Raw genomic sequence first — 27,141 nt, 5'->3', positions numbered from 1 at the left:
GGCTTCTTCTTCTGTGTATTGAAATATTTCTAGGAAAATTTTGTTCCTTGAATAAGGTTTTCATTTGGAAATTTCAAACCAACAACAGCATCTGTTTTGGTTCTGTTTGGAACATCCGCTTTGTTGTAACTTCTGATCATTAGACTGTTTTCAGTTGATTTTCTGAAGATCAAAGCACACAGAGTTCTCAGATATGTAGCATTCTCCATATTGACCTAGGCATAACTTTGAGGAGACCTGATCCCTTTGAAACAACCAAATCACTCCAGTATTTCAAAGGTGGTGCAGAAGCAGGTGCTCTGTGTCTCAGGCTCCCAGGGATCCTAAGCCCAGTCTCTCTTTCCAGAGAAAACTCCATTTGGTGGTATTTTTTTCTTCTCCTTCTTTCTCAGGGCCAGAGACCTGTCACACTGATTGGCTTCAGCCTGGGTGCCAGAGTCATTTACTTCTGCCTGCAGGAAATGGCTCAGGAAAAAGGTAGCATTCACCCTCTAACCATTTTTCTTTTATTTTCCTTACTCCTGGTGGAAAATTTTTTTCTTCCAAGGGGAAAAACACAGATTGGCTATTTTAGGATCGGATGAAAACACAAAAAATGAGGTTTAAATGCATTTGGAGCCAAATTCTTCTGTCCTTTCCCGCAGTCCAGCAGAAAAAAAATCCACTGTCTTCACTTGAGGGGTCATTTTGGTCTGTAAATAACAAGGTGACATTTGTGATCAGTCTGGAGCTGCCCATGCACTGCCTGATTTCAGCAGAGGATGCTTTGCCTTTCTTAGGAGCTCTCTGCAGCTCTTGTATCTGATTCCCTGAGTCCTGCCTTCCATTTAAGTCTCTGAAACGCCACTGTCATCTGCTATTTTCATGGTAATTTTCTCCCAAAGTCAAGTATAAAACCATCTGCCAATTTATTACCCATTGTGGTTCTGTTTATTAATAGATTTCTATTTTTAATTTAGGAAAAAAAAGAGTAAAATCATTATGATCAGTTGATTAAAATTGTATCTTGGAGTTGAGTCAGCAGTGAGTATGTGCAGCCTGTCTTCCCCCCACATAGCAATTTAACTCATTAACCATTTACTTCACAATAAATCATAAGTAGGAATTTTCTAAAGGAAAATACCCAGTAAAGTCCAAGAAGACGGGAACAGAGTCAAGTGAGGATGGAGAAGGTCAGGATTGACAGCTGTGTGCCAGAACTTCACTTCTTATTTAAGATAAAAGTATTCAAATACAGGAATTCTGTTCTCAAAATAAATATAATCAAATCCAGAATAATCCTTATGGCTTTACACTGGAGCCAGAACCCAGATCGTAATCTGGCCCTAGATCTACCCTTTTTGTGTCCTGAGAATGCCAAGGGCTGAGATATTTCCAGGTTTTTATTTCAGTCTATAGGCTCTTGAATGACACGAGCCCATAACTTAGGGAGACTTTAGGGGTCTGAAAGGTTGGCTGCCACTCCAAAGACATCCAAGTATTGTGGTGATGTATCAGAACAGCTCCCACCATACACTCATTTTTCAGTTCCTTAATTGAATTCTGAAAGCTGAGCTGTTTGTGAGATGAAAAGCAGCATGTTTAGCACAGATTGCCAAGGCGTTCTCACAGGCACATTCCAGAGCAAGCCACAGAAGGAACAGAGCTGGGACCTGGGACAGCTGAGACTGATTTGGGTTTGGACTTGGATGTCTCACACGAAAGGAACATACGGCCTTGTCATGCAGGCTCTGTATCCAGATGGCAGTGGCATTTCTGAGGAGAAAGAGCTAATGATGGATTGGCCAGTGAAACACCATGGCAGGAACACAGATTCTGTTCAAATGCTTCTCTGCAAAGCAATGGAATAACCTTTGGATACTTCATCACGGATCACTTGGGGAGCCAGAGCTTAGTAGGTTTCCAGAAAATGACATTATGGCAGAAGCTGGAGTAAATGAGACACGTTGTTGCGTGGGAAGATCATTGCTCTGATTTCTTCATCGTGATTCCCATGCTTTTTAGTAAATACTTAGCAATTAGCAAACTATTGCAAATTGATAATGGCTGTTACCACCAGAGACCAAAGCTTGAAACCCAGCTGTGTGTGACAGGAGTGAGGTGTCACACACTGGGTGTTTGGTTCTGATCACAGCTCATGTGACCAATATCCCACTGAGCTGTGATCCCTGCTGTGCTCAGTGTTGGGAATACTGCTGCCAGCTCTGCCCTGGAATATCTGTACACAGCCAGATCTGAATTCTAGTCCTTTGCTCCCTCCAGTCAGGACTGATATGCTGAGGTGCTTTCCCTTTCCCAGTGAGTTGCATCCCTAGGGCACAGCAAAGCCCAGCTCTCAGGATTGGTTATGGTCTCTGGGACAGCTTCTTTCTTCCACACTTTTTTTAGAGAAATCATTGTGATCAGGTTTGAATTTTGGCCTCTCATTCTCACTCTGTTCTCACTTGCTTGGACTTGATTGGAAATTTTTCTTTATAAAACTCCTTATTCATTAGCCAGTCTCTATGAGGCTCTATGGTTAATTAAGCAATTTTTTTTTCATAGCTTTTACAGACTTTATTGTTTTTCATCATCTAAAAGATTTACAAACTGTGAAATATATTTCATTTATCTCGAGCCTCAGCTGCTCTGCAGGCCAATGATCTGTTCCCATCTTTCAATTCAGTCAACATTCAAAGAAAATGAGCATTTTTCAGCCAAGGTTAAACTTTTTTATTTTTTGTTCTGAGCAAGCAATAAGCTGGACGAAGGACTGGAGAAACAAAAGCTTGCAACACCTTGCCCAAATATTCAGGATCCTGATGAATTAGCTGCTTGTTTATTCACTTGGCTCACATCATGGACGTGGAATTTAGAACCTTGGTTGGGATGAGCTTCCTGCAAGACTCTGGGTTTCCTTTTCGTTGCCCCTAATTATGGGAACAGGGCTTTATTGCTCACAAATTATACTCACAACATTGAATTGCTCTTTGCTCTTTTTGATTGGTGCAAAAATTTCTCTGCAATAAGAAATAATTCCAGGAGAGCTCATTTGGATTTGTCAGGCATGGGATTTACACTGTGAAGAAGGATGCAGGCACTGCAGGCAGCTCCAATCCTTTACTGCTATCAGGGAAAGGAAGATAAGTGATTTACATTTGAAAAGTGCCCAGGCAGCACCTCTCCCTCAAATGTTGAGTTTAGCTCAAGTCTGTGGAGCCTGGTCTCCCACAGGTGCAGAGTATGGATTTGGAATGTTCTGCTCATGAGTCTTCCATTTAACTGCTGTGGCACCAGAGGCTTCATCTCTCTTTACAAAGATTTATGGAAGACACTGATATATTGTTCAGGAGTTTAGGAAAGTAGCAGAGCTGCCCAATATTTCTCATTCCATCATTATTCCTCCTGAAATTGCCCAGCTGCAGCTCTCTGATAAGTGAGGAAGATTTATTATGCTTAGAAGTCAACACTGCTATTCAGAAAATCAGGCCCTGGGCATTCAGGTTACAGCAGGAAATCAAAGCAGTTTCGTAGATCTTCACTAGGTACTGGCAAATGCCTCCACTGTTGCTACTTCCAAATGAATATTAACAATTTGGGATTTCCTCTTGCATGTTCAGGTCATGTTTTTCATAGAATCAGCTGTGGGAAGAGTTCCTCATGCTTCATGTGTGACAACATTTGCTCACTCTGTGGGATCTCAGAGCTCTTCACCTGTTTGAAAGCTCTGTGCAAACTCACATCAGTAAGTCTGCAGAAGGACCTTTCCAGGGGTTTCCAGACCTTTCCAGAGGTTTTTTGCTTGAACAGCACCTTTCTGGGCAGAGGCCAGGACCCTTCTTCCTCCTGCAATCAGCTTGGTCCTTTGCACTGAGGATCTCAGTTTTTCACATTTACTAACTCCAGGCGAATTGTGGACACTTAAGATATATGCAAAGTTTTATTTATGATCCTCCTTTCCATTGTTTCTCTCTTTCAAATTGAACCACCTAAATTATGATTTTTCTGTAGTGCACATCTTAACACACTTCATATAAGAATATTTTGTGATCTATCTGCTCAATCCGAACTGTTCTGCTTTCACCTTGACAGACTCACAAGGGATCATTGAAGATGTTGTCTTACTGGGAGCCCCAGTGGAAGGAGAAGCCAAGCACTGGAGAGCTCTCACCAGAGTGGTGTCAGGCAGGATCATAAATGGCTTCTGCAGGTCAGTGTGAGCTCAGTGCCCAGCCTTGTTAGCCTGGAAATGGTTTGGGGCATTTGTCCCTTTCAAGGACTTTGTGAGTGCTGGTGAGGATTGAGCCGTGCCAGAGCCTCGTCCCTCCAGGCCTCTGGCCCAGATCCATTCAAGGTGGCAGCTTCAGGAGGCACTTGGAGGCTCTTTGATACAGCTCTTGGCTCTTTGTGCCACTGGAAGCCCATGTAGGTCCTGTTCATAGAGGGACAATGTTCTAAATCAGCTGGGTCAGTGTGTTTGTGTGTGTAATCTGACATATTCTGAAGGCCCTTTAAATCTCAGCTCTGTGTGAAGGGCTATAAATACAGCCATTAAGTTCACTGACTTAAAGAATGGGAATTAGAATCTATAAAAACTTTAAGATGCAGTTCATTTGTGGCTGCTTATGGGGAAAAAGATGTGAAAATCACAATGGAAGGGAAAGAGCAAAAGCAAATTGAAAGGTTTTATATTTGGAGTGTGTTTCTGGTCAAGATAGTCCACATGAACAAGATATTTAATTTGCAAAGGAAGAATAAGTGGAATAGCTGTAGCAAATTTAGTAAGGATATGAAAGAATGCAAAGATTGCCTTCAAAACAAATACCAGCCCTTTAAAACCATATTTAAAAACATTTTAGAAATAAAAGCAGACAACTGTTGGGCAGAATGTGAGAGCTGCTTGGTGAGAAGAGGGAGGTTCATAGGTCTGAAACAGCTGAAACAATCTCAGGAAAGCTATTAAGTAGTCAAGTGACAGCTTCAAACCTAATTACTGTGTCTTGGAAGATAATTGTGGCAGGAACACTGCTTACTAGCACAATTAGATAAAGGGAAATTAAAACCAAGGAATGAAGCAGGGAAGACTAAGAGCATGGGGAAATAAATTGAGAAATAACCAGGCAAGAAAATTAGCAAAGAACCTGCAAGTCAACACAGTTTATAAAGCTGTGAGCCCTTGGATCAAGGACAGGTGAAAATGCTGCTGGTGTTTTCCATGCACACATCCATATGGATGCCGACACACATGTACATGGAAGGTGGGAAAATACTGTGTAACTGTGATTCTAACAGTGTTTTAACTTAGAAATAATAATTAAATAAATTAATTTAAAATATTCAAGGTTAAAATAACAAATTGTCAATCCAATCTCTCAGCTAGGCTAGAAATTGTTGCTTTTGTCCTCTTTGGATCCCAAGATTTTCAGGGATGCCAGATGTAAACACCACTTGCTGTGTTTCTTCCAGTGCCATAAGGAAAAGCTGCCTCCATGGGAGTGCTCTGAGTTCCTCCAAGAAGCCATAAATTATAGAAATCATTGCATATAACTGAGTTTACCCATAAAATATTGTTCCTGTCTGTTTGAAGAAAAGAAATTTCACTGTAAAAAGCTTGGTGTATCCATTTCCTATAACACACACACACACACAAAAGATCTTGTTATAGTTTCTAAGCCTGCCTGTTGGAATAAGATACAGTGTGTGTGTGTCTAGAGGGTTATTTAGGCAACATGGGGGGCAGCTAGAGGAGGGAATTGAGAGATTTGGGGAATTTCTGTCAGGATTGAGATAGAGAGAAGGATTATACAGACATTTTGTGGTAAGGCCTCACCTGATTCTGATTTTTCTTTGCTTGCACAAAGGGTGGCCTCGTTCTGTCACTTCAGGAGTAACTCTATTTAGGTCAGATGAATTACACTGAACAGAATTCCTGTGAGATCAGATTTGAGCCCAGTTGTTGAACTTCAGTCTTTGTTCTCCTTTGGCTTTGGAATATGAGGGGACAGGGCGAGTGAGAGCCCTGTCAGCTGTTGGAGCTGTCCCCTCCCACTTAACAGCAGGGTTGCAAATTCCTAGTGGGAAACCTCACCCAAATCAGTTGGACTGGCTCAGCTTTTCAAGGAACCCACACCTGAGCAGAGTGAATGTGTTGTAAAGGTCTTGCAGGGCTCTGCATAGACTTACAACTCCCAGTGTGGATTATTTGGGAGTAGCCAGGAATGGGCACCTGTGCCAGGAGCATTTCACCTGCTGCCATCACAGAGCACAAATCCCACTCGTGTCCCACTTCAGTCTGCTCTGCAGAGTACAGGGGCATTTCAGTGCCCAGATTTTATGCTGTTGCTCAGCTCAGAAGAATTTTGTATTTCTTTCTCTCCTCATGCCACAGTCTACCCCGAAACTGTCACAGTGACTTATGGCACTGCTTGAGAGTGGGAACAAGCCCTTCCTAGTTCTGTCACTGAAGCCATGCATTTCTGCAGTACCTATAAATCAGGAGCACTCCCAGGAGATTCACAGTCAATATTTATGTCACAACATCAGTGTTGTAGGTCTCATCACCTTTACAGCTTTATGGCCTAGAGAGCCTGTCAGTATATTAAAAAGATGAAATACATCAATGTACAAACCCCGAGTAAACATAGAAATAAACAGAAGGGTCGGATTTTTAAACTCACTGCAGCAGAGAGACAGTTCAGACTTACACCCCTGTGTTCAGGAACCTGCCCTGAATCCAGCAAGTGATTCCTGGTGTGATTGTTACATCACACAGACCTGCAGCAGGTCTTGGTCCAGACATCACTGTGCTTCCCAGCACTTCCACTCTCCTCATAGTTTGAGTAGTAACACACTGAAAGGGTTCCAGGTCAGGCTGGACAGGGCTGGGAGCAGCCTGGTGTGGTGGAAGGTGCCCCCTGACCATGGTAGGGGGTGGAACAGGATAAGCTTTAAGGTCCCTTCCAACTCAAACTGTTCTGGAATTCTTTGGTTCCACATGGCATTGGTTGGGCAACAGGATTTATTCCCACTCTTCTCTGCTTCCAGGGGGGACTGGCTGCTGAGCTTTGTTTACAGAACCTCCTCTGTCAAGCTCAATGTCGCAGGCCTCCAGCCAGTGGACCTGGATGACAGGAGGATGGTGAACATGGACCTTTCCTCTGTGGTAAAGTCTCATATTCTCATTTTTTCTCCATCATTCTTTGCCTACAGCACTGTAACCCCACACTGACTGTGCTGGAGAAGCTGGGGACGGAAGAGAGCCCCTCTAGGTACTTTGTCCCTCTTTCCTGTCTTTGAGAGAACTCTTACCCACACTTCCATCTGGATTTTGTTGGCCTGGCTAAAGCTCAACACTGAGCAAAACAATGAAAATCTGCCTCTCCCGTTGGATATGTTTGGGGGTTTTTGAGGTTTTTTGGTTCTGACATATCTCATAGTCGAGATAGAAAATACTGTTACTCCTCAAGAAGGGCCTTGCTGTCAGAGAATCATGGAATGGTTTGGGTTGGAAAGAGCCAAGTCCCAAGCCCTGTGAGTGTGGATCCTGGGGAGGTGGGATCAGCAGCTGGAAAACGTGGATCTCAAACACGCGCCCACACGGCAGGTGCAATTCACTGTCTTATCTTGGTGGAGCCTTCACACTGCTCAGGTTCAGCCAGGAACAGGCTCCTGGCCCTTGTACCTTGGTCCCCAGGGCTGCAGGAGCCGGAACTGGTTAGGAATTACAGAAGCTCTGTGATAGCAACGGGTGGTTTGTCAGGTCCTGCTGCCTTTTCGGAGCGTGTGTCTCCAGGAAACGGGGAGAGATTCACAAGTATATCTGGGAAACATTTCGCTTCCTCAAAGCTGTCTGGTGTCATTAGTGATAAGCCACTGTTAGAACATCTGGCAATATATCTAAGCAATATTCAGCTCAATTATCTTAAACTCATAACCATGTTGCTGTCTCTTCCACAGAGGAAGTGAGCTTTTCCACAGAAAACCATGCAGAACTTATATTGTGTATATCCATATCCACAGAAATCTTGGATATGCCATTGTGTTTTTTCCATATCTTAATGTTTTAATTTATTGTTTACTCTCTGCCAACTGGATGATGCCCAACACAAAGCTCAGGATACTTCCTGAGTGTCCCCACAACCTGACAGGGACCATCAGTGCTGCTCTGGAGCTAAAGGCACTTTGAAGAGCTTTTAGATTTTTTGGAGCACCAGCTTGCTGAGCCTATAAATACCCAACTGTTCTCAACTCATTCATGATAACTGAGCTCTGCACAGCCCTTGGCAGCACACACAGGGCTTGATGCTGAGCAGAGAGAACAGACACTCGGAGGAACAAAACAGGGGCTTCCCAGGAGGAAGGGGTTTAGTGGAAGCTTTTACATGTGGCCCAGGCATCTTTGCATCTCTCTGTGTTGTCAGCATTTCCACACTCCCACGTCCATTTTCTCACCATCCCAGAGCTGCCAGTAGTCACTTGCTCTCTGACAACTGTTGCTGGTATGGAAATGGCCCAAGATGTCAAGTGATGGCACGGGGGTGATGTTTCCTGACAGTCAGTCCATGTCACCCCTCCCTTTTTGAGTTCTCTTCAGAAAGATCCTCCTTCTCATGACCCTCTGCTTCCTGAAGCTTGAAACCCCCCAGAGCCCTGCACACTTTATCCTGCCTGGATCACAGCAGCTTCTCCCGTCCCCTCAGAGGAGCAGGATTTACATTTCAGCTGAATGAATAAGGTTTGCAGAGCTGCTCTCTGCTCATCTCCCAGGGCTGTGTGTCTGCATCCTGGCTGCCTGCTGCCAGCAGTCAGTCCCAGTGCTGCTCTCCTTCTGAAGGAATTGACACTTCCTTCATCTCACTGCAAAGCTCTGGGGAGGAAAAATGTATGTTAAGTAGGTGTCATTGCCTTGATCCCTTTTCCAGACCATGGGAAGAAATACAGTGCATTCTGGTGAACATTTTAGAAAGAAAAGGAGAAATAAAAGAATGGGGAAGGAAATATTTTTTAAAGTGGTGAGAAAGCAAAGATGGATTTTTCTGCAAGTACAGTGCAGTAGCATAACGGAAAAATACAAAGTGATATTTAGAGATATATAGAGATACAGGTATTTTCTTTATGGAGGCCAGCTCCACCCCTGCAGCTGCCCATGTAGAAGGTCCCTGTGAGTGTCCTGCCAGGAGAAGGACAAACTGTGATAGAAGAATGAAGTGTAGCTGATGCAAAGGTGCTCAGCATGAAAATACTACAAAGGCACCGTCAGTATTTTTGGCATCTCCTGGTCCATCCATAATGAAACTGGTCTGTATCCAAACAGCTTGGTTCTCTTTGCTGTGGTAGCACCAGAATCCTCAAATGAGTGGAGGATTAGGGGCCCTCAGTATAAACAGGAATTCACCTCCAAGGCCTCTGTCTCATGTCTCTCTTGATTAGTGTGGTTTTTATCTGGCTGTCAGTAAAAAAGCAGGGAGAAAAATGTCCTCAGAAAATGCAGTTATAAAATCCTTCCTCATGGTTACAAAGGGGCTGATTTATTCTGTGGATTTATTTGACAGCACCTGTTAGAGACCAAAGAAGTTGTGGAGCTGCAGGGGATTATCTTGATTGCTGTTTGTTCCCAAGGGAGTTTGTTCAGTGCAGTCTGAATTAATATTTGAATATTGCAGAACTGCTTAAGGAGCAGCTTCAGGGAGGCTCAGGAGTCAGCAACAAGTCAGGAATGGGCACTTTCACAGCAGCAGCAATTAGGGATGAACTTGCAGGTATAGAGGCAGCGAGAATAAATGACTGGAAGTCCAGGGGAGAGAAGGGATGGATCTTAGAATTGTGGAATTGGTGAGGGGGAAAAAGATCTCAAGCGACCATTGAGGCCAGTCGTTCCCTCAGCACTGCCAAGGCCACCACTAACCCATGTCCCCAAGTGCTACATCCACATGGCTTTTAAACCCCTCCAATGCCATCCTTGCCCTGTGACAGGGCTGAACAGCCCTTTCCATGGAGAAATTTTCCCTAATACTCAGTCTAAATGTCCTCTGGCACAGACTGAGGCTGTTTCCTCTTGTCCTCTCACTTGAGAGACCAACCCCCCACCAGGATCCAGCCTCCTGTCAGCTCTCAGAAAAGGGACCCAAATTCTCATTATGAGGGAGGACAGATTCGAGGCAGTCAGGTACATCAATACCATATGCAGATGGAAAGTCTGAATTTTGTGAAATCCAATTGATTTGGCACTTCTGCGAGTCAGGCTTTTCTTCTCCAAACACATTAAGTTGTGTTTTTTCTCACTGTATTCCCGAGACTTGCAGAAAAGAATTAATTGTGGTTACAAAATGTGGATTAATTAAGTACTCTGGGGAGTTGGAAAGGCAAAAAAAGAAGTTGCCAGTATGACATTGCTCCTTTGTGTCACTTGTTCCCAGTGAGCAGTGCCACCTCCCCAAGGGCAGGATCAGAGGAACAAGAGCTTGGAGCAGAACTCAGCTTCAGGCAGCTGCCTGGAGGATCTGGGAGAGCTCCTCTCCCCTCAGAGCAGTATCCAGGGCCTTGTGGAAACAATTCCATCTGTCTGTTCGGCTGTGAGGTCACAGGGATGGCTTCCACACCCCTGGAATCATCAGTGGCTTCATCTTCTGTGCTCCTCGTTGCTGTTGATTTGGGAGCTTCAAAAATCCCACATTAATTACATATTCAATAAGTTTTTCCCTTTGGGACACAAGCAGAGGGTACTGGCAGTGTCACTGTGTTAGAACAGAGGAAGAAACTGAAAAAGCTTTAAAAAAAAAAAAACAAAACTGCAAACCAGACCATTAATAACTTGCAGTTTGTTTTTGCTTTGTGGCTGACAAACCTCAAAGGCTGATGTCCCTCTTCGCTCCAGCACACACAGACTGCTCGAGCTGGATGTGCTTTGTGGGAGCCTGGGGATGCTCAGCTGCTTCTAAAGGCAGAGAGAAGCATTTTACAGGACTCATATTTCATAAGGCTAGTGCCCAAATTCCCAAATTCCTACAACTGGAAACAAACAGAGTGCCACAATTTCCTGCAGATCTACAGGAGGGATCTTTCCACTCCCCTATGGTGCCTGGTGTGTATCCTTCCACAGTGGATTCCCACATGATCTGTGGAGTGAGTAGAGTGTTCACAGCCCCCAGCTACCCTGGGCAGGGCTGAATTCTGGCACTGCAGCTTCTCCTTCAGAAGAGCTGAAGGGACCAATGCCATGTTTGAGTGACTCACAGGTGGTCTATAGTTCCATCAAATGCAGTCCAGCAGAGGAAATTCAATGTTCCTTTGCAGAGCCAGCAAAGTTGTGATGCCAGCACATCTTTCTCCTATGGAACTTCACAACGGCATCACAAATCACCTTTGACAGATTTTCTATTCCCCCCTAGAGCACTTGGCATGTGGAAATGGGACAGTTCCTGCAAGTGCAGGCACTGCAGCCCTGTTCTTTCCTGGTTTGCAGCAGGCAGGTCTGTAGCTGTTGGCTTTGCAGGCAGCTTTCCCCATCCCAGCCCTTCCTGGAGCAATGTGGTGGGAGTTTTCCCAAAGTCCTGTTCAGCTGAATTCTTCAGGAATGGCCACACAGAGCCTAGGCAAGTGAATTAAGGATAGAAAATTCAGCTTTTCATTTCCTGTCTTCTGCTGGAATACGAATACTGATTCTGTATTATTTCTCTGCTCCCTTTGAATTCCCACTCTGACCTTCCCAGCTAACATGGAAACAATATCCCAGTGGAACAGCCAATTAGAAGTGTTAATCAAGGGGAAGGCTGACTTTGCTGACACCTTGTGCACATCCTGTGTTTGAGATGCTGCAATTAGAGCAGCTGAATTATTGATAAGAGCTGAATGTCACTGAAATACCACGAAGCTGTTGCTGCCCTGGTGACGCTGGGGGAAGGGGAGGGCTTAAACCTACTGCAAATCCCCATGAGGTGGATTTATAGGATATCACATTGCTGAGGAGAGACATGGCACTACTCCACAGCTCTTGGAATTTTCCAAGTGCCCAAGACTTCTTGCCCAGACATGTTATTGCCACGAGGGATGAGTCAGAACAGGTCATTGTCCCCAAAATCAGCAAAAATTCCTTTAGTTAATCTCAGAGATTGGGCTGAGAACCTGATTTGAAAACAGTAGAGATGGTAATGTTTGAGCTGCCAAATCTTGTGTATTCCTGGAGCAAGATGGGGAGAGGAAAGGTGACAATCCCTTTGGGTGTTACAGGAGTCACCCTCTGCTTCAGGCTGGTCCTGATGCATCCTTCTGGTTGTGGACACCAAACCTCATCTCAATGTTCTTGTGTGGAATCCTGAAAAATCTTCCATAATCCTGGTGCAATCAACATGTCCAGTATTTTGGGTCTCTAGCAGCATGCTCTGTAAGGGACCTTGATCCCCTAAGCTCTTTCTAGGAGCACTCCAATTCAGTGTATTTATTTTTGGGATCTCTTGTCCTCCATGGCCCAAGACATTATGTTCAAATTATTTCTCCGTGATAATTATATGCACAGTTTATACTGGGTCTTTTAAAACACTCTTAAAATCATTGAATTTAAATAATTTCCACTTGGATTAGCACCAAAAAATGAGTATTTAATTGTAGTTACCTTATAAACGAGTGTCAGTCACTGGGGAGAGCATCAAGAAAAAATAGTCAACAGCAGCTCCACAAACAGTTGAAAAATCAATGGAAGAGCTGTTTCATTCAGGGGGATGGCTTGGAGTGCATTACTGGCAGCAGAGGGACATTTGTGAAGGCACATTTCCCTTGAAACTCTTTCAAGGACTCTTTAAGTAATTGAGAATATTAATTCCCAGTTTTGTGCTGCCTGTTGTCACTAATGTACAGCTGCTCTCCATTTGTCCCTTAGACCTCCAGAACTTGACCCCTCCATTTGCTTCCTGGGTTTTCTTGTTATATTCTGTGGTTTACTCCTCTCCATCTTCCTCTTGGAATTGGTGAAGGTAAATTGAGAATAAAGCTAGCAGAGATTTTCAGCAATTGATGAATCCAGCAAAATCCAGTGATTACTCAGAATTTTCAACATTGATCACAAAACATATCAAAGTTTGATGAAAAAAACTCCTGGAAAAAACTCTTGCCTAGGTGTAGAATTGTCTGAGGGTGTTGGAAGGGAACATCCCTCAGTTATCACCCCAGAAGTGACAATGACTGCATCAATCTGTTGTGGCTGAAAGATGATTGCAGGGAAAAATTACAGTCTGGCTCAAAAAATACCACTGCAATGAAAGGAGAACTTTTACCAGTCAAGTGAGTTTTGAAATGAGAAGAAAAATAAGAATTGAGTGCCTTATTCTGTCCACAAGGACTGTGATGTGAAAGCAAAGCCTCTGAGCCTCAGCAGAATAAGTCTTTATTCCCTCAACTCAGCAGAGCAGAAATAGAAACATTAAAGAGGAAAAATGCAAATGGCATTGTCAGGATTTCCAAAAGAAATTCAGCTCGTCAATTTTTCCTCAAATATATTTTATTGGTTTCTCAAGGACTGCTGGCACCCAGGATGCACCACTGCTGCAGGTGCAAAGTTCAGTCGGTAAATTGAATCAATTTTTAAATAAATCCATTCCAATTGTAGCTTCTGAATTATTGGATGTATTCGCTATCATCACTTTGACATTGTTTCCTGAGGATCCAAACAGAAGAATTTTATTCCTATTCTAACTATATTCAGCACAGCCTGTGTCAAGGTATGTTGAATATTTTCTGTTTCCTGCTCTGCAATCTGCTCTGTCTCTGGATTTTCCAGCTCCTCTCCTCAGGCAGCATCAAGGCTTTGCCATGAGCTCTCAGAAAACTGTGGAAAAACCCAGGACATTTTCTGCAAGGCTGAGAGGGGAGAGGAGAAGCTCCAGGGAGAGCTCAGAGCCCCTTCCAGGGCCTAAAGGGGCTCCAGGAGAGCTGGAGAGGGACTGGGGACAAGGGATGGAGGGACAGGACACGGGGAATGGCTTCCACTGCTGGGGAGCAGGGAAAGATGGAATAGTAGGAAGAAATTCTTCCCTGTGAGGCTGGGCAGACCCTGGCACAGGGTGCCCAGAGCAGCTGTGGCTGCCCCTGGATCCCTGGCAGTGCCCAAGGCCAGGCTGGACAGGGCTGGGAGCAGCCTGGGACAGTGGGAGGTGTCCCTGCCCATGGCAGGGGTGGAATTGGAGGATCTTCAAGGTCCCTTCCAGCCCAAACCATTCTGGATTCTGTGGATGCCCTCTGTCGTGCAGGATGTAGCCAGAGTCAGAATTAAGGCTTTCACTGGCATGTGGGAATATCTGTGACCAGAGCAGCCTGCCAGCTTGGCAGAGCTGACTGGATTTTGAGGGATGGCCTGGCAGAGCTTGGGAGCCCTGCAATCCATCAGCCTGTGCCACCCTTTGGGCCGTGTGGGTTCTGAGGCAGCATCCAGAACTGAGGAGTTTTTGGAAAGCAGCAGGGATGTTTGAGCTTCTTCCCTTCTGCACCAACAGCTCCCAGACCTGGCAGTTCAGTTCAGAGCAGGGCTGGACTCCAGTGCTTGTCCTGGACAACACATGCACTGTAGCTTTGGGAAAGGGAGAGTGAAAATAACAATACCCAGAGGGGCTGAGCTGGCTCTGCCCTTTGGTTTCCCTCTGTGTGTGACACCTGGGGCAGGTGAGAGCTCCTGGATGTGAGCTGTGATTATCCACTGAGCTCCAGAACCTTCAGCTCACTCCAGGAACTCCTTCACCCCCCATACAATACCACTTGCTATGAAAACAGACAGTATTAGCCAAAAGGCAATCCTGAAGGATCCCCTACAAGGTTATTGCTGCTCTTGCTGAAATAACCAAGCTCTGCAGAAGTGTTTGAACTTGAGGGGATCTTTTGCTGTGGAATAAAGTTGCTCTGTGGACTTGATGGGCTTAAAACACATCAAAGCAGTGAAATTCTCAGGTGTATGAGTGACCTGTGCATTCCCCACCACACTGCTTGCCTCCACAGTGATTCCCTGTGAATCCATGGGGGCTTTGGTGAGGGGGAGCAGGAGGAAGGCCCAGCTGAGCTACCCTGCCCTTCCCTGCCCACAGAGAGCAGAGGGGCGAGGGACACTCAGCTAAGCTCTGGCAGTTCCATAGCCCTGCAGAGCATTTGGAGCAATGTGCACTCCTGTGTTGGCTGTTTGGGATGGGTGGAGGAGCTTTTATTGAAGGACACTGGATGGGATCTGAAGTTTCTTGGCTCTGGAGTGAGCAATGAAAGGTTATCTTGCTGTGCCGAGCTTGTCCCTGACGTCATTGTTGTGATATCAGCGTTGTGATATCAGTGTTGTGATATCAGTGTTGTGATATCAGTGTTGTGACTGAATCGTGCCTGTGCCCGAGTCAGTGGCAGAGCCAGGATTGTGGGGAATGTCACCTTTTCCTTGCCCTTCCTCTGCCCTTCCCTTGGCAGCACCTGCTCCAGGACACGCTGTGTTCCTGGCAGGATTCTTAATCCTCTGTATCCAACAGAAACACTTCCCTGGCAGTTTAATTGTCACAACTGATTGTTCTCAGGGACATTTTTGACACTTTTGGGTGGATTTGCACTTCAAAACCTTTCCAAACCTGTTGAGCTGACTGGCTGATGGATCCCCCTGGGCAAAGCCATCAGCTTTGTCCTCTGGAGATCCCCAGCATGGCACTGGAGTCCTCCAGCAGCAGTGCCAGAGGCAGCTGGCTGGTGGTTCCCAGTGAGTCAAAGCAACCATAAAGTCAAACGGTTGACTGGGGTCAGTCAACCAAATATGTCTGGGGCAAGTCACCTAAACAATTCCAATAAATCCACCCCACTGCTTTCCTTACAACAAGCAAAAATGTATTTGCACTGGTGCCAAGCACATTTCCTTTTGTCCTAAATTCCCTCTGCACTTTGTTCTGACAAATATAAAAATAATTCTTTATTTGCCTTTTAACTTTTTATTGACAATGTTGTAGGTATTCCCCTCCCATCTCCAGCACCACCTGCCCAGCAGAGGAATTCAGGCTTTCAGACTGAAGATGAAAACAGGCTTTAGTGAGCTGGAATTGCTGGGTTTTCTCACCAGAATGGCTTTAAAAAGGCAGGGCAGTTTGTTTGCTGTTCTTTTGCTGGTGGCTCAGTCCAGCAGAGAAGTCTCCTCCCTCCTCTTACACTTCTCAGGGGTTGCTCTGGTCCAGCTTTATGGAATCCTCTCCTGAGCTGTCATAGAGACAGGAGTGACTTTCCTTCTCCCTCAGGAAGAGGCTGAGCAGAGCTGCAGGAGGGACAGCCTCTCATGAGGTCTCAGCTTTTCTTTCAGCTGCATGAGCTCCTCAGAATGGCTCATACCCAGCATCTCTCAGGATCGTGGTGCTCAGGGAAGAGGAATTCCCTGTTGTTTTAGTGGAAGCTGCTGGATACTGAAGAGTAATGAAAATCAGTCCTTAGGGTGGCAAAGGAAATTTGTTCTCTCAGACTAATGACTCATTAACAGCAGGCTGATCATTCCCAAGGCAGGGCAGGCAGATGGTGGGACTGGAGAGGTTCTGAGTGCAGCAAACCAAGAGCCTTCAGCCCCTGCTCCCTGAAACTCCAGTTCCTGTCTGTGCCCACCTTGCCCAAGGCCGTGCTCATTCCTTCAGCCCCCCTGACTGAGAAGAAAAAGGGTTGCACTTTTCCAGAGGGCAATGTCCACAGCTCCCAGTCCTTCCATGGTTAATTATTTTAATTAACTAATCTATTCAAAACATCCAGAGCCCATTGAGCCATCTGGACGGATTCAAGTCACATATTTGTATTCCTGATGTGCTGATTAAATCTTTCCGTTTGCTCCAAGCCCTCAGTGGAGCCAAACAGGCCCCTCCAAAGCTGCTCGACACAAACAGCTCAGGGGGTTGGATTTGTGAGGAAAAGGTTGTCTTTAGCTTTGGGAGAGGTATGCTGAGAACCCTGGTGCTGGCACAGCCATGAATCCCACTGGGGATTGGGCTGGGAGGGATCTTAAAACTTAAAAAAAATCTTAAAACATCCAGAGCCACCCCCTGCCATGGACCTGCCACTAGCCCAGGCTGCTCCAAGCCCTGTCCAGCCTGGCCTTGGACACTTCCAGGGACGGAGCAGCTGAAGCATTGCTCTGGCACCAGGCAGGAGCAAGCAGGAGATGGGCAGAGGGTCCAGGGCTGAAAAGCTCTTACCACCATCATCCCTTTCTGGGGGTGCCATCCCTGTGTCTGGGAAGCAGGAATCTGGGACTGAGGTTATGGGTATTCCCTGCCGTAGAAATTCCCTAATTATTAGCAAGGCTTGGGAAAATAAAAGGCCAAGACAGCTCTCTGCCTGGGTCAGGAGGGTTTAAACTGCTAAAAATTGGATTTACCAGAGAGGCTGAAGTATCTGAGGATGCTGTTGGTACATCAAGCGCTTGGGATACCTGGAATGGGAAAGGAATTTAGCCTCTCCAGCCACATGGCCTTTAGCATCAAGAACAATCACGTGCAGAGGAGATTTCCTCTCCTCTTGTGCCCTCATTAGAAGGAAACTTTCCAACATCCATCTCAGAAGGGATTATCTTGTTGTGGAATTCATTTTACAATAAAACTGTCTGGGTTTTTATACATACTGTTGACCTTTATTTGGTATATAAACCCATTACTCCTGAGCTCACAGTTTTATACAGGATGGATCAGTGCAACTTCCAGCTGAGAATCTCAGCCTGGGAGTTGTGTGAGGTTTAATGACTCTGTCCTAATTTAAATAAGATAATCTTGGCTTTTACAAGGGAGCTGAGGCACCTGGAGGACACCTTTAGCAAGAGCAGGCAGCTGAACTAAGAGAACTCTCCTGCCTGGGTGTCTCTCCCACGGCAGAGCTCCTCCTTTACCCTCCTGGCATCCAGGATTTGGGGGGGGTGAACTCGGCCAGGCCCAGGCTTTTAAACCTCTCAGAGGAAAAGTCATCCAGCACCAGAGTGTACCCCAAACACTGCGAGCTCTTCAGTCAATGGACACCTGCAGCTACCCAGTGGTGATTCCACCACTCCTGGAAATGTTCAAAAAACATGTGAATGTGGCACTTCAGGACATGGGTTAGTGGTGGCCTTGGAGTGATGGACTTGATGACCATCAACATCTTTTCCAACCTTTACAATTCCATGATTCTGTGATTTTTTCCAATCTCATTCTTTCCATCTGTCAGAGCCAAACCCAAGCCTCTCGATGGTGGTGGCTGTTGGGATGAAGGACTTGGCTGAGCTGGATTCCTGTGGGTTCCCCACTCACAGGATCCTTGTTCCCTGCAGGTAAACGGCCACCTGGACTACATGAAGCAGATGGACACAATCCTAAAAGCTGTGGGCATTAAAACCAAGGAATGCCAGCTGGAAGAGAAGGGCAGTGGCAGCCTTTTTTCCCCTCAAGCCAAGCAATCCCAGCGGGCAGCTGGCAGGGAGGCTCGGGGAGAGGAAAACACCAGGAAAGAGAAGGATGAGGTTGGGAGTGAGGCTCTCCCAGCCAACTATGCTCACCAACAGAATTCCTCCAGCACTGCCCTGGGAGAACCCTCTCCTCCCTGCCCAGACTGCTCACACAGCGCAGACAGCAAGGACCAGGCAGTGGGGAAAGGAACAAATTAGGGCAGAGCTGCTCAGCCAGCACAAAAACCGCTGTCAGCACATCCGTGGCACTGGGACTCCCAGAGGATGGAGCTGGCGGAGCTGCAGCTGGATCACAGCGCTTGGAGCAGCCGCCCACAGCACCTCCCCGAGGCGAGAGAGGGCTGACTCCTGCCTGGGTCTGCGCTGCTCCTCAGGAATCCCAGACAGATCCCATCCAAATCCTTGCAGGAAGCACCGTGTCCCTCTGTGACTGGGGGAAGCAGGTGGCTCTGAGGGGATTGTAAGCATTTCACAGAAAGGGGTTCATTACTAGGAAATTAAAACAATTTTTCCACTGGAGATGAATTTGATTTGAGGATCTCAGGTGTGTTCCAGGCTCTACCTGCCCCACTCCAGAGAGATCCTCATCTGCTCTCCAGCTCTGCTGACCAGGAGGGGAAAGGCTCTGGCTGCCAGGCTTCCTTCCCCCACCTGCTGCAGCTTTGCTGCCAGGACTTGGGCACTTTTCCATCTCCAAGATGGTTTTCCTGTGTCCAGGCTGGGGCTGGTGAGTGCTAGAGGCTCTATTGCTGTTAGAAACATGTTTGGGACCCTGGGTGAAAGCAGCAGGAAAACCAAGGGGGTTTTGGATGGTTTATGAAAATTCCTCCCGGGTTCTCCAAGCCAGCAACCCACTGAGACTTTCCTTTTGTGTCCCACAGACATCTGCAGCCTTAAAAGCCCCATCCAGACATATTTTTAATTGGCTTAAAAATAAACCAATGCTTGGCACAGGATAAATATGGATCTGTTTGATTTCTACTTCCTTCCATAAAAGTGAATTTGCTCCACTCTTTTCATCCCCAGTCTCAGAGCAGAGGTAAGGACCCAGCTCTACATCCCTTGCCAGCACAGCTCCAGAGCCTTGTGGGAATGATCCACATCTTCCATAAAAGCCCCTTTTCTGGTCAATTTTTCTGCTGAGCCCAGGCAAGTGCATCAGGCAGGAGTGTGGCAGGTGGGTAACGCCACTCTGTGGTTTTATGCTTTGCCACAAGGGAGGTTCAAACTCTCCCACCCCCATCTGAGGGGTCCTGTTGACTCATGAGAGGAAAAATACTGGGATTGCACCTTCCAGTTTTGGTTCAAACAGGGTTCTCCCCCTCCTCCTCCCCACTGACCCAACAGCCACGTTAATCCCCCCTCCCATTCCCAGCTTCCTGCAAACCTTACCTGCGGATCATTCCTCAGGTTTGGGGGTGGGTTTGGGGGTGACCCAGCACAGCCCCGTGTTTTGGATACAGTGCCTGGCAATTCCTCTCCCTAAATCCAGCATCCCAGGGGGCTCAGACCTGCCCAGCTCCGACCTGGAGTGATGGGAGGCACTGGCTGTGGGATCCCACAGGGATGGGGCTGTTCAGCCAGCTGCTGGTGGTGCCCTTGGCTGCAGGGTTGGGATGGGATCCTCTGTTCATCCCAGGGTTTGTCCACAAGCAAACACCTAATTACACAGAACTGCCTGCATGAGACAGTAAGGAATTATTGCTTTTGAACGTTTGGCTTGAGGAAGTGCCTCTCCCTCTCTCTCTGTCCATCTCCCAAGGCTGATTTGGTACCTAACAAACTTCCAGACTTAGCAGTACCTTTTTCTGCTCCTTTTTAACTTGGGTTGTAGTCCAAGCTTGTATTTATATGAAGCCATTGTGGGAAAATGCACATCTTGATCTGAGTGCTCGACACCAGCCCCAAGTTCCATCTGTGGCAAAATGCATTGAACAGTTTGAGGTTTGAGCCTGTGCTTGGCCCTCGGCATGTCCTGGTCACTCATCCCTGGCTCCCAAGGGATTTGTGGCAAAGAAATGCTGGGTTGGTCATACAAACTCCTGTTCAGTTCTGGAACATCCACGGGCAATGTAGAGAGAAAACTGAAAGTGGCCTGGCATGTGGCTGCTTCTTCCTGCATCCTGTATCCAAGGGAGGCTCTGTGCCCATTTAGGTATCAAGGAATTCCAGGAGAACAGTCTTGGAATTAGGCAGAAGGCCTGGAGTGAAGGGTCCAGGGAGGGCACATCAGCCAACTGCCAGCCCAAAGGCACTTGAGAAAGAATTTACTAAAATAATTTGTTTTATTGATTTTTTTGAGTGCCCACTTTGTCACATTTACTCAGTGTTCCCTTTGCTTATGGCTCTGGGGAGGAGGCTGGCATTGTCATTTAAAATACAATATTCCTCTAGATTCTTATTTGAAGGGGGAGAAAAAGTGTATTTTCTATCTGCATGATCGAGGACATGATGGCTTGTCGGAGGGAGGCAGGATGGTCCTGTGCCAGGAGTGGGAAGCTGTGGGATGGAGCCTGTGGGAGGAGCTGATCCCATTGCTACTGCGAGACACGCGTGGAGCCACCGTGAGTCGCACCCCACACCCCCACTGAACATCCAAAAATCAGCGTTGGACCTTCTGCACCAAATTCAGCCCCCGCAGTGCAGCTCTGCGTGACAAGCCACGGCTGAGCTGGAGTGCACTGTGTGACAGCAACCTGAGACAGACACGACTCCAGCGAGGAGATCCAGCCCCAGCTCCAGGAAGATGTGATGTTCCGTGGGCTGAAGCAGCCCCAAACCTCAGTGTTCCTACTGAAGCAGCCCCAGACCTCAGTGTTCCTACTGAAGCAGCCCCAGACCTCTTGCCCATGAGCCACAGGATGTTTTTCCACCACTCCCCTCAGTGCACTTGGAGGAGATCTGCTGAGCTCTGTGCGTTCAAAACCAAGCCTTGGTTTGAGGTTAGGGACACAGGCTGCAATCCGAGGTTCAGACTCACCAGAGTTGGAAAGGCCACAGGAAGGGTTAGGGGATGGTGATGGTGAGCACAGGAGGGATAAAAGAGAGAGAGAAAAAGCAGGTTAATTCAGCAGCAACACCCGGCTTTGCACGGTTTGATCCTCCTGTGATAGCGCCCGGGGCCACCACCCCTTCCATGAGCTGCAGCGTGTGCCGGAACAGGGAACGTGGGAGATGGCTTGTGGCAAATCAGCTCCCAGAGGTTTGTGTTGGGCTCCTGGGACCCTTCCAGCACCCAGAGCTCTGTGTGCAGCTCAGGCCACGGGGGTGCCGAGCTGCAGCGCCGTGTCCGGGGGCTCGGTGTCCCACAGGCTGACGGAGCGGGTGCCGGGGCCCCGCGGGGCCGGGAGCGGCCTGGGCTCGCTGCCCCGCGCCCCGGAGTCGATGGAGTCGGTCTCAGGCTGCAGGGTGAGGACGTTCTTGAGGGACGTGGCAGCGCGGGGCCCGCTGTTGGAGTTCCTCATGGACAGGGAGATGGCGCTGGGCCGGGGCTCCGCCGAGCGCCGGCAGCAGGGCAGGAATTTGCCCATGGCCCTCTTGAAGTCCCTCATGAAGAGCGGGTAGATGATGGGGTTCATGGTGCTGTTGCAGTAGCCCAGCCAGGTGAGCACATCGAAGAATCCGGCCGGGACACAGTCACAAACTGCCTGGGGGGGACACAGCAGGGATTAGCAGCCTCCCACCCAGAGGGGCTTCCCAGGCACACCAACATTCCCCTTGCAGAGGAAACCTTGAAGGTTTTTTTCCTTGCCGTTGCTCCCTGGGGAATTGCTCATTGGCCTCAGAGGTCCAGCAAGACCTTCAGTTGAACCCAGCTGGATTCCAAAGGGGAAACTTCTGGAAACTCGAAATAAAGCCCCCACAGGCTCTTACCTGAGCTACATTGGTGATGAAGAAGGGCAGCCAGGCCACAAAGAACATGCCCAGGAGGATGCCCAGGGTAAGGCTGGCCTTCAGAGCCTTCTTGCTGTGCTTGTTGGTGAACCTCCTGCTCTCACTGCTGGCCAGGGGCTGGCTTGGGGCACGTGGGACCTGCAGCCAGAGACAGGGAGTGGTGGGCAGCTCTGCCCGGCAGCAGCACTGGCCTCTGCCCAAGAAAAGTGGCATTTGGTGCTCCAGATCCTGCAAAAACCCTGCCAGTAATTCCCTTCTCCAAGGGGCAGGAGCTGGGAACACACCATGAGCCCTGAAGCACAAATTAGGAAGGGGAAGCAATAGAAACCCTCAACACTGAAGTATGATTTTATTTACTGCAAACTACTGTGTTTGTCATTCATCTGCTCTTCAGAGAAAAACCCAGCTCAGTCCATGTGAGGATAAAGCCTGCCCTAAACAGGCAGCTCCAGCTGCTGATTACAGCAGCAAATTAATTATGGGTTTAAAAGGAAGACTTGAAACATTTCAGCCTGCAAACACCATAACCCAGCCCTCCATCCCCTCCTGCAATCTAAAATTAAGTGATTTTCTTAGCCCTCCCCTGTAATTAAATGATGCCCTGTTGTAACTCAGCTTCCAGCCCAAAAAGAGAGCAAAAATCTCTAAAATTAGATGAAGATGAAAAAGGTTAAAAGAAGAATCTCAGTGTTCCCTGGCTGACACATTGTTCCTCAGCCAATTTGGATCTTCAAGGAATCTTTTGGGGCTCAGCTGAATGACAGGGGGATGGATGCTGCTCTTGCATGGCACAGCAAAGCCCCTGAACATCCCCTGACTCTGTGGAGTCCAAAAACCTGGCAGCCCGTGAGAAAATAAACACTTCATGATATTGTGTGTTTATTCTTTAATTCTTTTCCTTTTGACCATCTGATGCAGCTTATCATGTGTGGGAGAGCTGGCCAGAGTCCTAGCTCTGCTCTTGGAGAGAACAAACTCAATCAAGGTATTTAAAGGCAATTAAGTTTGCCTTTTCCCTGTAGGATATGAGGTCAATAAAGCCTATTACAGGGAATTAAAGCTGTTAGATTTAGTGGCAATTACCTTCTCCTGGAGAAATACAAACAAGTGCAGCCACGTCTTTGTTACAAAACCCACACACTCCGGTTCCACCGGCAAGCACACGAGGAGGGCTTTGGCAGCTCCTGTTATAGAGCAGGTAACAAAAATAGAAGCTTCTGTTCAAAATAAGGTGCTCTCGGGAATCTGGCATTTGCTATTAGTTAAAATCCTTCTCCCCCGTATGTCTCACACCCACCACGGCCAAGATTTATGAGTGGAAAGTCAGATAAGATTAAACCCCTCAGGGATGACGCCAGCCAAGAAAGAGGGGAAACTGCATTTATTTTGCACTGCTGAGCATTTTTGCCTGAATCTTATTTATTTCTCTGCTTCTGCTCACGCTGTTTCTGTTCTCACGAGCAGCTTCAGAGCTGTCTATTGCTGGGACAAGGCATGGGGCACCTCAGAGGCTGTCAGGGAGGTGGATGTTGCCCAAAATCTCCCTGCAGTTGTCAAAGCTGGCTCCAACCCCGAGGCCATCCAAGAGGCAGAAACAGCCCAGGCACCCAAATTGTGGGGTCTGCCAGAGCAACGCCCCTGCGGGCGCCTTACCTGCGGCGTGGCCTCGTCGGCGGTGGCCACGTTGGAGGCCAGGGAAGCCACCTGCACGGCCTGCTTGCGCGCTGCCAGCAGGATGCGGCAGTAGGTGAAGGAGATGGCGGCGGAGGGCAGGAAGAAGGTGAGGCAGGAGGCCACCAGGGCGTAGGGCAGGCTGACCAGCAGCCGGCACTGGTCCTCGTCCCCCCGGCCCGTGACGTTCAGCGGCCGCACCTCGAACTCCAGCTGGTGCCACCCCATCTTGATGGGCAGGAAGGAGGCCAGCGCGGCCAAGGTCCAGGTGGCCAGGATGAGCGCCAGGGCCCTGCAGGACGTCATGCGCAGCTTGTACCTGAGCGGGGACGTGATGAGCAGGTAGCGGTCCAGGCTGATGACGCACAGGTTGAGGATGGAGGCGCTGCAGCACATGACGTCGAAGGAGGCCCAGAGGGAGCAGAAGTCCCCCCGCAGCACCCAGCGGCCGTAGAGCTGGTTGAGCATGGCCGGGGGCATCACCACCAGCCCCACCATCAGGTCCGACATGAAGAGGGACACCAGGAAGTAGTTGGAGGTGTTGCGGAGGGAGCGCTGAGTGACGATGAGGAGGATGAGGAGGAAGTTGCCCGCCGTGGTCAGCAGAATGATGAAGCAGAGGAAGGCGGCCACCCAGCTGCTGCCCACGAGCAGGGAGTGCTCCCCCAGCACACTGGCATTGGGGGCCCCCAGGTCCCCCTCCATGAGGAGCCGGGGGCAGGGCTGGCTCTGGGCTGGGGACCTTCTCCAGCACGGCCTGTGCTACGTGATCATCACCAGGGCCAGGGAAGGAGGATCATCTCCCTCCACTCTGTGTCTGTCCTCCCTTCTCTCCTCCTCCTCTCCCTCTCTTCCCCCACCCTCGCTCTTCACTGGCACTCGGGGCAGGGTGACGTTCCCAGGAGCCGATCAGCAGGACCAAGGTTCCCTCCCCATTACTCACAGCAGCTCCTGTAAATCCCCCTGCTCTGGGATGTCCCTGGATCCTGCTTCTGGACGCTGGGGACGAGCTGGAGGTCAGGCTTCTCAGGATGCCAGGGATGGCAGGATGCTCTGGATACCCTGATGCTCTGGATGCACCGGACCAAGGAATAACACAACACGGAGATGCTCTGGGTGCTCTGCACTCAGGATACTTCGGGTGCTGGGGATGCTCTGCATCCCAGGATATTCCAGATGCCAGGGCTGCTCTGTACCCAGGATACCCTGGATGCTGGGGATGCTCTGGACTCCAGGATGCTCCAGATGCTGGGGATGCTTCGGCCCCCCGAGGTTCAGCTGCCGCCCCGCAGCTGAGCCGGGCTCCCTGCAGACTCTGTCCCGGGGTCCCAGAGCTCCTCCGCGGCTGCAGCCGGAGCCGGCAGAGCGGCAGAGCAGCCGCCGAGGACCGCTATGCTCCCAGCCGAGCCAGGGAGGAGGAAGATCCGGAGTGTGGAAGGGATTTCTCCCGCGGCAGAGCAGCGTCCAGCCCACAGGGAGGTGTGGGAGTGGGTATGTGCAGGTGCCAGCCCGACTTTCACCTGCTGCTGTGGATGCACACAAAGGATGCAGAAATGCCGATCGAGGAGGTGGGGCTGGGAGGGGGGAGAGGAGGAGATAAAATGAAGCGCTAATGAAAACAGGGATCTGGGCTAAACTCCACAAAGTGGCAGCCAGAGAGTTCCCGTTTCTGCCTTAAAGACACAGCCCGGTGCTCTGCCATCCCTGCCTCCTGTGCCAGTGCTGGAGCCCTGGCTGGAGGCACCTGGCATCTGGGCCAGCAGCTCAGTGGCCAAACCCATCCAGCATCTCCGAGTCCAGGCCCCATTCTCCACACTCGGTGACAAAAAACAAAATTTTGCAAAGTAAAAAAACATATTTTGCCAAATATAAAACCAACAAACAGCTGCACACAACAGCTCTGAGGCAGCAGCCAGAGGAGTCGCTGGCAAATATTCCAGCAATCTACAGGGATGGAGGAGCAGAGACAGGGGAGAGCCTGGCCCCTCTGCTGCTGGGTTATTTGGGCTGGCCTAGGGGCAGCCCAGCTCCCTGCCCGAGGGGAAATCCTGGATGGAGCCACAGCAACCTGCCCTTTAGCAAGTGGGAGGCAACATGTGAGAGGAGCCAGCTCAGAAAACCCTTCTGAGTCTCTGTGTGGGAATTCCACGCTGGCACCTCCCCACTCAGGCCACACTGCTCAGGGTGCTGGGCAGGGACTGTTTGGGGTTTTTGTATTACCCAGCTGCCCAAAGGTGGGGTTTTCCCAACAAATGGCTGTGATTTCTGTTGGGGGAGACAGGACTGCGGGCAGTGACTCCAGCACAGACCAGAGCTGAGGGTGTGCTCCTGGCACCCACCCTGTGCTCCCAGGGCCAGGCACTGCCAGCTGCTGCCTGTTCCTCCCCAGGTGCCCACTAAAGCTTTCCTTAACATGCCTCCCTGCTGCAGATGTGTGGGTGAGAGCCAGCTGTGCACGCTGCACCCCCAACCGCCCACCCTGGGACAGAAATCGGCCTCTTTACCACGTCCTGCTTTTCCAATCGCCTCTCCAACAAATTTGTTGTGCTTTTCCCAGTGCCTGAATGGGCATTCCAGGCCTGGAAACCATCAGTGAGCAAGGCAGGGGCAGGCAGAAGGCAGGGAGCCAGCCCAAACACACACGGTTATCCCCCCAGGATCTCTGTGTCAGGCTGCCACTGAGAAGCAGCTGCTGCCACTGGTGCCAGGACAGGCTCTGCCCTTCCTCTGCTTCCCCAGGAGCCTCTCCTTGGATGTTCCCAGCCAAACCTCCCTGGTCACCTCATTGTCACGGTGTGCTGGCAGCAGTCCCAGGGCAGCACACACGTGTGAGGCTCTGATTGCAGCAGGAGGCTTCCTTAGAAAAGCCTCAGGAAACCCTCACCTCCCATCTGTGCTGGGAGCAGAGAGAAACCCACCCTGAGCCCACCCTGAGCAGCCTCCCCAGGCAGGAGCAGTGAGGGGATGAGCACAGATTTATCCCAGCTGGATGCACAGTGAGGAAGTGAGGCCACAGTGCAGAGCCAGCCTTCCTTCTCAGCCCAGCTTAGGAACATCCCAGACTGTCTCCAGAGCTTTTGCTTCTGAGGAGGAGATTGGGTCAGAATCATGGAGTCCTGGAATGGTTTGGGTCTGGAGGGGCCTTAAAGCTCATTCCACTCCCAAATCCTGCCATGGCAGGGACACCTTCC

The 27,141-nt window shown here is 48.9% G+C and overlaps 2 protein-coding genes and 1 non-coding gene across 5 annotated transcripts in view; 1 reads left to right on the top strand and 2 right to left on the bottom strand.

Moving 5' to 3' along the window:
- The window catches only part of TMCO4 (transmembrane and coiled-coil domains 4), a 36,900-nt gene extending 17,555 nt beyond the window's left edge, over positions 1-19,345 (top strand). Inside the window, exons 10-13 of one of the 2 annotated variants that reach the window (XM_030289081.4) lie at positions 393-477; positions 4,072-4,189; positions 7,024-7,141; positions 18,251-19,345. In XM_030289081.4, coding sequence (XP_030144941.4) covers positions 393-477; positions 4,072-4,189; positions 7,024-7,141; positions 18,251-18,583 — 654 coding nt within the window. In that variant the 3' untranslated portion in view covers positions 18,584-19,345. Of the gene's footprint in view, positions 1-392; positions 478-3,599; positions 3,725-4,071; positions 4,190-7,023; positions 7,147-18,250 lie in introns of those variants that run through there. The other variant, XM_072917508.1, reaches the window with a different exon arrangement.
- On the bottom strand, positions 14,618-14,707 carry MIR2959 (microRNA mir-2959). The gene has a single exon (NR_048960.1). It is a non-coding gene; the product is annotated as a microRNA mir-2959 (primary transcript).
- HTR6 (5-hydroxytryptamine receptor 6) lies at positions 15,864-26,783 on the bottom strand. Of its 2 annotated transcripts, none has more exons than XM_041720323.2 (4): positions 23,933-26,783; positions 22,259-22,417; positions 19,778-22,032; positions 15,864-16,228 (listed from the first exon to the last, which is right to left on the bottom strand). In XM_041720323.2, exons 1-3 carry the CDS (start codon positions 24,653-24,655, stop codon positions 21,640-21,642), a joined length of 1,275 nt encoding a protein of 424 aa, XP_041576257.2. In that variant the 5' UTR covers positions 24,656-26,783; the 3' UTR covers positions 15,864-16,228; positions 19,778-21,639. The 2 variants fall into 2 exon arrangements, with proteins under 2 accessions (XP_041576257.2, XP_072773610.1); XM_072917509.1 differs by lacking the exon at positions 15,864-16,228 and having other exon boundaries at positions 19,808-21,195; positions 21,226-22,032.
- Between the last annotated feature and the right edge of the window lie 358 nt (positions 26,784-27,141).

Source organism: Taeniopygia guttata, chromosome 21 (assembly GCF_048771995.1).
Source record: "Taeniopygia guttata chromosome 21, bTaeGut7.mat, whole genome shotgun sequence".
In the NCBI taxonomy this organism is placed as follows: domain Eukaryota; kingdom Metazoa; phylum Chordata; class Aves; order Passeriformes; family Estrildidae; genus Taeniopygia; species Taeniopygia guttata.
This window is presented reverse-complemented; position numbering and strand designations above follow the sequence as displayed.